Source organism: Leptonychotes weddellii, unplaced genomic scaffold (genome assembly GCF_054177405.1).
Source record: "Leptonychotes weddellii isolate Sample4059 unplaced genomic scaffold, ASM5417740v2 HiC_scaffold_4960, whole genome shotgun sequence".
In the NCBI taxonomy this organism is placed as follows: Eukaryota; Metazoa; Chordata; class Mammalia; order Carnivora; family Phocidae; genus Leptonychotes; species Leptonychotes weddellii.
The window spans coordinates 508-11,324 of NW_028016944.1; the positions used below are offsets into that span (position 1 = coordinate 508).

Below are 10,817 nucleotides of genomic sequence, written 5' to 3' on the forward strand. Positions count from 1 at the left end.
CAACAGTACTGGTAGTTCAAAGAAGGGGGAAATGTTAGCTCCTAGGAAGTCGGGATCTTAGAGTAACCAACCGATACCCCTCTATCCCTTTGCTGTCTTTTTTTTTTTTTTAAAGATTTTATTTATTTATTTGAGAGAGAGAATGAGATAGAGAGAGAGAGCACGAGATGGGGGAGGGTCAGAGGGAGAAGCAGACTCCCCGCCGAGCAGGGAGCCCGATGCGGGACTCGATCCCGGGACTCTAGGGTCATGACCTGAGCCGAAGGCAGTCGCTTAACCGACTGAGCCACCCAGGCGCCCCTTCTTTCACAGAGTTACTCTCAAAGCTGGCAACGTAGCATTTTAATCTAATAACAAATAAGTCATGTGTTTTTTGATAAAGACCCAGGTAATGTCTTTAAAGGGAGCTTGACGGGCGCCTGGGTGGCTCAGTTGGTTAAGCGACTGCCTTCGGCTCAGGTCATGATCCTGGAGTCCCGGGATCGAGTCCCGCATCGGGTTTCCTGCTCAGCGGGGAGTCTGCTTCTCCCTCTGACCCTCCTCCCTCTCATGCTCTCTGTCTCTCATTCTCTCTCTCTCAAATAAATAAATAAAATCTTTAAAAAAAAAATAAAATAAAATAAAAAATAAAGGGAGCTTGATGTTATTTACTAACATTCCCTATAATTTCCAAACTTTAATTTTCTTTGGAAGGAAATAAGAATTGGGAAACAATAATAGCTGATATGTCCTGAAAGTCTTTGTATCATTTTATCTTCCCCCTACAAGAGGTACCGTAAGACTCTCTTTTAACATAAAAGGAAAGTGAGTCACAGAAAAGAGATGTAACTTGGGGCGCCTGGGTGGCTCAGTAGGTGAGGGGTCTGACTCTTGATTTCAGCTCAGGTCAAGATCTCAGGGTCATGAGACTGAGCCCCGCGTCAGGCTTCACACTCAGTGGGGTGTCTGCCTGGGATTCTCTCTCCCTTTCCCTCTACCCCTCTGCCCCACTCACATTCGCTCTCTCCCTCTCTGAAGTAAATACATAAATAAAATCTTAAAAAAAAAAAAAAAAAAGAGAGAGAGATGTAACTTGACCAAGGTAACACAGCTGGTAAGTGACCGAGCCCGCATTACCGGCCAACTCGAGAGATAGTGGTCTTAGCCGTGTTTTATCTTGACTCCTTACTCATGGACTCTCTTTTTGGTTAACATTAACCATTTATTTACATGAAGCGTCTGCTAACTCCAGCCTGTCCGCAGGCCGTCTTTGCAAATAAAGTTTTACCGGAACACAGCCAGTGCATTATTGTCTGTGGATGCTCTCACGCGGTAAGGGCCGAGCTGAGGGACCCTTGCTATGGGTCCGCAAAGGGTAAAATGTTTACCACCTGGCCTCTTACAGAAAAGGTTTGCCAACCACGGATGTAGATGAATGTGCCAAATCAGGCGAAAATTAAGTTTCTGGAGTAAGAGTTTAAATATGGACGCTGCATGAAGACAGCTTACCCCGAAGGCTGGACCGGGCAGCAGATCCACAAATGCACAAATTAGAACGAAGAATATATTATACTGAGCCACTAAGAATGCTTTAGTGTCATGAGATGGGTCATTAACCTGAAGGTCTGGCCGGCAGGACACCCGCAACAACAGGCCAGCTCAGAGTCATCTTTGGAGGATAAAAGGACAAACCACAAGGCACTGCACAGGGCTAAGGGTGGGAGGACCGCTTTCTTGGATCCACAAGCACTCACGGCTGGGCTTTTGGTCTTTGCCTCCCTAGGGCCCAGCACAGTGCCTGGTGTGTCACAGGGGGTGATGACCTTTTTCTGACTCAAGGCATGAAAATCACAGTCCTGCCCACCCACAGCCACCCCAATGGCAAGCAAACGCTGGTTCTAAGGTCCTTCCTGTAGCATGAGTTTCGGCCTGTGCCTTGTCCACAGGGCAGGGCGTCCACCCCCCCCCCCCCCCCGTCCCCCGCTGGGCTCGGTGGTCCCCACGAGGACACGGCTGCCAGCCCCCACCCCCGGGGCCAGGGTGCGTGGTACCTGTACTCGCGCTCCTGCAGGATCTCCACCGGGTCCAGGCCTTGCGGTTTCTGGATGGGGCTGATGCGGCTCTGCTTCTGCTGCAGCTGCAGGATGGGCGAGGGCTGCCCCGGGGCCGGCTGCGCCACGGAGGGCCCGGGCACGGCGGCCGCGGGCGGCTGCGCGGCGGCGGCGGGGGGCGCGGGCGAGGGCCGGCCGCTGGGCGCGGGCACCGGCAGCTTCTGCGGGGTGCTCGGGCCGCTCAGCTCCGGCCCCGGGCCTGCGGGACAAGAGCGACATGGGCAGCTCGGGCGGGCCGGCGCCCTGCAGCCACCCCCGGCCTGCCCGCTGCCCCCCGCCTCCGGGAGCACTGAACATCTCCAGCAAGGGAGGAGGGGGGAGGAAAGGAGATGAGGAAGGAGGGAGGGCGGGGGGGCGGGGAGGGGGAAAAAGTTAAGAAGAACCAGGCATCTATCCCCATAGGGCAATGGCATTCACTGATGGACACCGCTGAAATGGTCCAAAAATGACTCAAGGAGTACATCCACTGAAGGAGCGGATGGTCAGCATTTAATGTAGCTCTAGAGTAGTTTGTTGTTGTTGTTGTTGTTTTTATAAGAATTGCAGGTGCATTCAAGAATTCAGAAAAGTAAGGGAGTCATGGAACAGTCGGATGCAATTTGGGTGTGGTCCTAAAATCACATTTTGCAAATTGCACCTTGGGGGGACTTGAGGCAGACCCTCAGCGGCCTGACCCTCACTTTCCAAACACCGCCAGCACGTTGGCCAGCCCTCCCATGTGAACTGAAAGGGGCACACATTTTCCCTTGATGACCTAAAAGGCACATTTCAGGCTTAATCAATGCATCTCAGGAACTGAATTTTTTTTTGTTTTTTTTTGTTTTACTACATATTAGAAAATGTTTCTAAAAACATTCAGTGGAGGCGGAGGAGCAAATCTGCTCATTCCATCTATAAAAACTAGCAAATATTAAGATTCAAGGGAGCATTTTTTCTCATGCTAACAGAATAAAGGGATATGCAATCATCAAGCTTATCAAAATGTACTTAATAAGTTAATTTAACGCAATTTTCCACATTAAACTTCAGGAGTTTAAACTGATTGCTAGGTATGGACCGAAAGTAAGAAGTGTTCTGTCTCTCCTCATAGTTACATTTTTACTTACTTCAAAATTATAAGTAAGATTAGGGATGCTACCAGATGAATTAGGAAATGGAAAAAAAAAAACTCAGTAAGCTGTTAAAACCTCTGAGAAGCATTCTCCCGAGCATTTTCTGTATCTTTTCTAAGAAAAGTTAAAACTATTAAACGGTAATAAAATAATAGTCTATATACTTCAGGGCGCCTTAATAATTAACCATACAAAGACGTACATTATGAAAAATTAGACACATTTATTCAATTTCCAGCAAACACCATTTAGAAATGGGCTTAAATGACAATGCAAGAAGAGTATAAGCAAACATTTTGACAGGAGGAATGTGAGGAATTAGAACAAACTGCTTAGGAAACTGTACGTGTGTGTGTATGTGTGTGTGTGTGTGTGTGTGTGTGAACAAACTGCTTAGGAAACTGTACGTGTGTGTGTGTGTTATTACTGTTGGGCTTTTTTCACCTTCCTTGAGATATCAGGTGAACTTTCCAAAACACATGCAGCTACATAATCCTGAGGTAGCCCTGGGTCCCGTGGGGGATGAAAAACTCTTGAAGGAAAAATGCATTTTTAAAAATTTTCTATTTTAGGTATCGTAGATGTACTATCGTAATAAAGAGATTCTTTTCAGCTATGTACTTTCTGATTTTTTTTTTCTGAATGGGAAGTCTTTTACATAATGCATGGCTTTTCATAATATTTTATATTTAGAAGTTTCTTTCATTCATATATAAGAAACCAATTTCTAAACATTAAATCTCGGGGTTGTTAAGCATTGGAATGAGTTATGGAGGGATGTTCTAGAATATGTTCTCCCTAGAGGTCGTTGAAACAGGGTAGATTTTTCATCGGGGTTGTTTTAGGTGTGATCCAGCCAAAAAAAGAGAAGACAGAGATTTCTAACAGGCTGATTCTCTGTGATTCTACAAATCTCCTTAATAAACTCAAGAAACTGGTAGAATTAAATATATTTCAAGAGTCGGGATAAGCATACTAAGTAACAAACTTACTACACTGAAGCCCCCTAAAAACACCACCATCTTTAACAAAAAGAAAACTCGGGTCTTGCTGATACGATAATATCATAATAATTACTCTACATTCAGTCCTGCAAGTGTTTTTCCTCCTTTCAAAGTTTAAATAATTCATCAACAAAAGCCAGAACAGGGCACTGGTGTTACACATTCCACCTGTTTCCGGAGCTTTCTTCTTTAGCCTTCTCTCCTGTAAATACCTATGCAGAAGCCTCTGATGACTCCTTGAGGTACATTCAAGTCACTATTTTTAAAGCCACATTTCATCAAAGGAAGGTATCCAGAGCATGTCTGATATCCCTGGTTCCAGTTCTAGTCATTTGTAGCCTATGACTCAAGACCAGATCTAATACACAGGCACAGGGCTAGACTTTTGAATCCGTTAAAAACAAAGACGTTCTTTAAAGTTGATTGACCCTTAAAATGGAGAAGCAGAGAAAGAGAGACCCAAACATGAACTTACATATTCAAAAGGTCCTACAACTTGCTGTGAACGAAAATAGGCACATTCAAAGCATCCTGCCTCTTTCCAAAAGAACTCATGAGGGTCCCCTGAGCTCCACCACCTGCTGGTTGCGTGAGTCTGAGCTAGTCACATAACCCCGTGCGCCTCAGTCTCCTCATCTGTAGAATGGGGATAATAATATAACCCCCTAGAGTGGGAGTGAGGATTCAATGAGATCATGTAACCACATGATCCACACCCTCCACTCTTGTCGTTTTTAACACGTGCAAGTCCACAGAGGCTAAGAAGTCTAATTTAGTTACTTAGCTTTATAGAAAAACCCCATGGCGAAAAAAAGGCTTTTAAGGAAGCTTGGTACTGGGTTAGCTGGCAAAGTTGGGAGCACACTCTCCTACAGCAAACTTCAGAATGTTTCTACGGCTCACAACGACTCAGCACAAATACTCAGATAAGTCGGCTTGCCAAGTACTTCCTGCCAAGCGGCTATCAGAGCCACTTACAAGCAAATTCCTTTCCTAACTAAACACCGTGAGTTCATTTACTGCACGGGGCTATTTTTTTCCTCCCTCCCAACAGATTACATAAAAACTCCTACTTACAGAGCCCAGGGAAGCGAGTGCAGCTTGCTGCAACAGGACATGCCCAGAATGTAACTACCTGTTCCTCAGGTTTCTTGCTTGTCCCTCAGGCGGCTTATAGTTGAGATGCCTGGCTGGATTGGCTCTCTATCCACAGAAATCATCTCTGCTACAGACACTCGGGGTCTGCTAAATGATAAGACCACTTCCTGATATCTTCAAACTTAAGACAAATTACATTCCTTAGCTTATCTCCTATCCACCCCCCCGCCCCCATAAACAATTTAGGCTTACTTGTCAGAGGTTCCAAATGTGTCTGTTTTCCCCGCAGTCCTCACCTTGGAAATCAAGGCAGAGGTATGTCCTGATATCCCTGAGAGCGACCTAGTGCAGCTAAGGTGGGGAGGGGGGGTCTTTCTCAGATGCAGCCCTCTGCCTGATTTTAAGAAACAGGAAAACGAACTTATTAAAATACCCGAGTCTCGCATATACAGAATTTCTGTGCATTCAGAACTCACACCGTCTTCCTGGCACACTAGGATCCTTACTCAAAATTCTGTGCCTTAAATAAGGATTTAAGTGGTTTCCACGGGTTGAAAAAATATAAATGTAATGAAGTGTATTTAAATTGAACATACCTAGGTATTTTAGATACCTAAAAAGAGTGGGGGTGGCAGGGGCAGGGAGCAGGAGAGAGACAAGTACTGAAAAAAATTAGCAATGATACTTTTACTTCCTACCATAAGGTCCTCCGTACCCCACACCCAAAAAAAAGAAACAAAAACAAAAAAACAAAAACAAACAATAACAACAACAAAAAACCCAAAAAACAAACCAAAAAAACCCCAAACCCAAACTTTTACAGTTCCTATTTTTTATTTTGTTTTAGTTTCTATAAAAGAAAAAAGTGAATCAAAGTGAAAAAGAAGATGATGGGTTAGATTTGCAGGAAGCCCACAGCAGATGAGGACTGAAGAATTATTTGTTCAGTGTGCAACTCCTGCAGTCAACCCATAATTCCCTAGTGATGCCTCTGATGATGTGTGTCACTTAGGGTGAGTCACATCTCTGGAGTAGGTTTGAGGCAGACCACCCCAGCCAAAGAGATTCTCTCAAACATGGATAACACTATAAAGCCGGACAAAAGAAACAAGGAACAGGAGTTATCTCCAGATAAGCAGATATACTTAAACTTATTTTTTCCTGAAAAATCAGTAGAGGTATTTATACACAATAATACTTTTTTTTGTTAAGGAGGGATGGAGATAAGTAATAACAATTAAAAATATTAACTCTAAAAATAAAATATTCTTTGCCTTATTTTGACTTGTCCTAAACGCCAACCCCCCAAAAAAAGTCTTTGTCAAGTAAGGATGCCACCTCCCTCTGAAAACTGAGGTTTGGGTACAAGGTCTGCAACACTCTGGGGTGTAACCTCCTTCCCAGCGGCGTGAATGGGTCTGCTCTGTTGGCAGGAGGGAGCTTCTTCCAACTTCATCCACGTCCTCCTTGCCCACTCTGGCATAAAATACTATCTGCCCCAATATTTTCATTTCTAATGAAGCCTGACTGCCTGAAATACAAGAGACAGAGCTCTGAGTAACAAAACAGATTCCTCCTGACGACAGAGGCCTGGTGAGGAAAGATGAAGCATCAGAGATGGGTAACGTCATGGAGCCCCCTCCTCAGGAAATGGCCCAGAAAACGCACTAGGGATTATGTTTGCTGGGATGTGAAGTGGCTGTTAGGTACAAGAGTCCAGACAACGGAAACTTGGTCCCCTAAGTTTTACTACTTTATTTGGTCTCCTTATTCGAACTTTGGGTGAAAAGGTTTCTGAAATGAATCAATGAATCATTCAGCTTCTTGCCTTCTTAAAGGATACTTTGGGATCTTTTCCTGCTGAGCACAGGTCATTTTTAAAGCACTAATGTTTGGGGCACCTGGGTGGTTCAGTTAGTTAAGCGTCTGCCTTCGGCTCAGGTCATGATCCCAGGGTCCTGGGATCGAGCCCCGCATCGGGCTCCCTGTTCCGCAGGGAGTCTGCTTCTCCCTCTGCCCTTTACCCTGCTTGTCCTCTCTCTCGCTCTCTCAAATAAAATTAAAAAAAAAAAAAAGAAAAAAAGGAGCAATGCTCATGGAGGTCTGTGAAGACACCCTGGGACACACTTCCACGTACAGTGAAGGACGCCTACACGACACGGTCCCATATCACTAGCTCCTGGGAGGTACAGGTTTTGCTCCATCTTCCTCCAACTACCAACTCTCTGGTTGCCATTCAGCCTCTACTGGAAACTACTACGATGTGGGATGTCAAGAGTACTAATTTCACTGGCATTGTGTCTAGAGAACAAGTAAAAAGGCTCTAGGTGAGGAGCGGAGATACTTCTCCTTTTGGCACACACAGGAGTAAAACGGTTGCTGCCTTTGGTACACAGTTTATGACAGGTTCTTTCCCTTGCCATGAGCCCCTTTGTTATGAAGGAGCCAGGACGGGGCAGCTGGTAAGGACATGGGCCCTCGGGTCAGACTGCTAGCATGGGAGTCCCGACTCTCCATATTCTAGATGAGTCCCACATGCAGAGTACTCAAGCTGAGCATGACACAGGCCAGTAGGTCCTTCATAAGTACCGGCTACGCCGAGACATCCATATATTTTTTCTTTCATCTAGCTGCCTTCCCAAGAGCTGGAGTTATGCTGTTTTGAACCCTCTAAACACATCAAGTGTCCAAACTACCATTTTCAGCATGGTTCTCCTCTATAACCTTCTTGGTCCTTGATGTTCAGTCCCACATGATCTTCCACCTACCAACGCGCCACAGTCACTACACAAAGATCTGGAGCGGACATGATCCTTTCTTGCTCTTTAAAAAACCCATTCCTAAGGCTACATCCACAATTAACAAGGTGAGTTAACCCTTCGGGTAGGGCAACTCTTGGAGCTTCCCCCACCGGAAAAGAAACATTTACAAACTCAGAAGGCAGAAATGATAATTGAAAAATAATAATAATAATCTGAACTCCTCCCCACTGCCTAAGTCCCCAAACTTAGACAAAGTACCAATGTCCCAAACGAATCATTCGCGGTGATAGGTACGTCCTGGCTTGCCCCAGCGCAAGGGAAGCATTCACAGGAAATGGTGTCAATGTCAAGGAAGACCCCGGAATTCAAAACTCTAGTTAGAACAGAACCATCAACTCTTTGCTTCTCTGGTGGTTAACAAAAACCTTGCCAGAGAAAACAACATTCGTGGAAGCTCATCGCATAGCCCCCCACACCTCTGAATTCTAGTGGTGGGATCAAGCCAGACCGCCAGAAGGCCATACAAAGGACTAGCTCATCTCCGCCCATTACATAATATCACAGCTTCGGATCTGATGCCAGGGTCTATAGAAGAAATAGGCCGCGTGGATTCTGTTACTCTGTTTATTATGAACAAATCTTATTGATGCCTCTATCGTTCAGTGTCTCGTACAATAATAATACCAATGATTAAAAAAAACAATCCCACTTGGAAATTCTACTTTATAGTCTCATGCTTAGAAAAGGCTCTGTGTTCCTCTGTCACTTGCTGCCAAATGGTGAGGATCTGGTACCAGACCCTCTCTCCTTTCCTGACTGCCAGGAAGCTGGAGTCCTCTGTCAAGCTCAGAGGCAGCAACCGTGAGCTCTGGGGAGGAGGGGGTATGGGGGGGGCTCCATGCTCCTGACCTCCCTGACCCCAACTGCTATTTCCCTTTGTTTCTGATTTCCTACACTTGATAATTATTTTACTGCAGGTATGCTTCTTGGAGGTCTCCCTAAATGCTTTTCTAACCACACAAAGGGGTAGAAATAAATAAGTCAGCTCACATAACATGGCTCGAGGAGAGCGGAGTCTAGGGGCACCTTCGGGCCGCGGGAAGGCGCTGGCGGCAGGGTTCTTAACCTGGGGCGTGTGGCCAGGCTCCCGACAAACCTTGAGCCTCTTGAAAGAGAATGCAGAGGCCCGGGGACGGCGGGGGCGTGTACTGCTTCCTTCCTGGGACCCTGCGGCCCAGGAGCCTAAGGGTCCCGGGCAGCCAAGTGAAGCAAGACAAGGGAGCCAACGAGGAACAACAAAAGGCTAAGTCGGCCCCGGGCTTAGAGCAGCCCCACACTCCGGCGCCCTTAGCAGTCCTCCTTAGCCAGACTGGACCACGGCGTTATTCATTTGGTTGCACATTAACCTACCAGATGGTCTGTTGTAGTTAACAAGGGCCTGCTGCTGCGGCTGCTGTGCCTGTGGCTGGGGCTGTGGGGCCTGCTGCATGCCGGGCAACGTCCTTTTCCCCTGGACTGCAAGCTGCAGTGTTTCGGGGAGGGGCTGGCCCCGGGCCAGCATTTTGTAAGCTAAAATCTGCGCTCGCAGCTGATGCAGCTGGACGGGGCTGAAAGGCGAGGGACCTCTGCTGGGCTGGCTCATCGCCTGTGGGTCGCCCGAGATGAGGGGCCCCGGCTGGCTCGGCGGCATCTGGGGTGGGGTCGGGCCACCCCCTGACAGAGGGCTGGAGACGTGCTCGGGGGCTCCCAGCGGAGACGGGTGTGGCGACATGTAACCTAGAACAAAACAGGAAAGGAGATCACATGCTGCCCCCAGTGACCCTGAAAACCCGGCATTCCTGGCCATTTGGATGATTTTTCTGCAACGGCACCGCCTGCTAGAAATTTAAAGTATACGTCACTTAATAATTACAGAACTACGTGTAATTATCAAATTGCTCTGGACCAAATATATGCAATGAAAATTTTCCAGTAGTCACATTAAAAAGTAAAAGACACAGAGCCAATTTTGATAATATGTTTTGCTGAAATCAACATACCCCAAATATCATCATTTCAAAATACAAAAATTATTAAAGACATAAAGACATATCTTACATGCTTTTTTGTTTTCCATGCTAAGTGACAGCACACCTCAATTAGGACAAGCCATATTTCAAGAAATGACCAATAGCCACGTGTGTCCTAGAAGGTTCACTGCTCATGGCTGTTGTACACGTAAAGCAAAGACAGCAGGGGACGGTGTTATATGTTAAAAGTAGCTCCAACCTCCAGAACAAAACCTGGAGAGTATGTACTATCTTGCAAGGGGGAATGAAGAGTCTCTCAGAGGGACAGCAAATTATTACTTGGTTTATTCTTGGGCATAATTATTGAGGGCCTCCAGTGTCATAGGCACTACCCAAGGCACTTAGTTGAGTTCTCCCTCAAAACAGAGCCTGATGGAAGGATTGAGTGCAGGGGATTTATTTGGAAGGTGCAGGCACACTGGCAGGGGAGTACAGAAAGGTAATATAACAATCAGAGAAAGACATGTATCATATGATCTCACTGATATGAGGAATTCTTAATCTCAGGAAACAAACTGAGGGTTGCTGGAGTGGGGGGGGTGGGAGGGATGGGGTGGCTGGGTGATGGACATTGGGGAGGGTATGTGCTATGGTGAGCGCTGTGAATTGTGCAAGACATGTTGAATCACAGACCTGTACCTCTGAAACAAATAATACATTATATGTTAAAAAAAAAGAAATA

At 46.1% G+C, this 10,817-nt stretch overlaps 1 protein-coding gene across 1 annotated transcript; it reads right to left on the bottom strand.

Annotated features, from left to right (window-relative positions):
- Window positions 1-633: 633 nt before the first annotated feature.
- On the bottom strand, window positions 634-10,611 carry LOC145719514 (SWI/SNF-related matrix-associated actin-dependent regulator of chromatin subfamily A member 2-like). The gene is made up of 2 exons (XM_081811000.1): window positions 9,477-10,611; window positions 634-2,289 (listed from the first exon to the last, which is right to left on the bottom strand). Exons 1-2 carry the CDS (start codon window positions 9,910-9,912, stop codon window positions 1,814-1,816), a joined length of 912 nt encoding a protein of 303 aa, XP_081667126.1. The 5' UTR covers window positions 9,913-10,611; the 3' UTR covers window positions 634-1,813.
- Window positions 10,612-10,817: the final 206 nt, after the last annotated feature.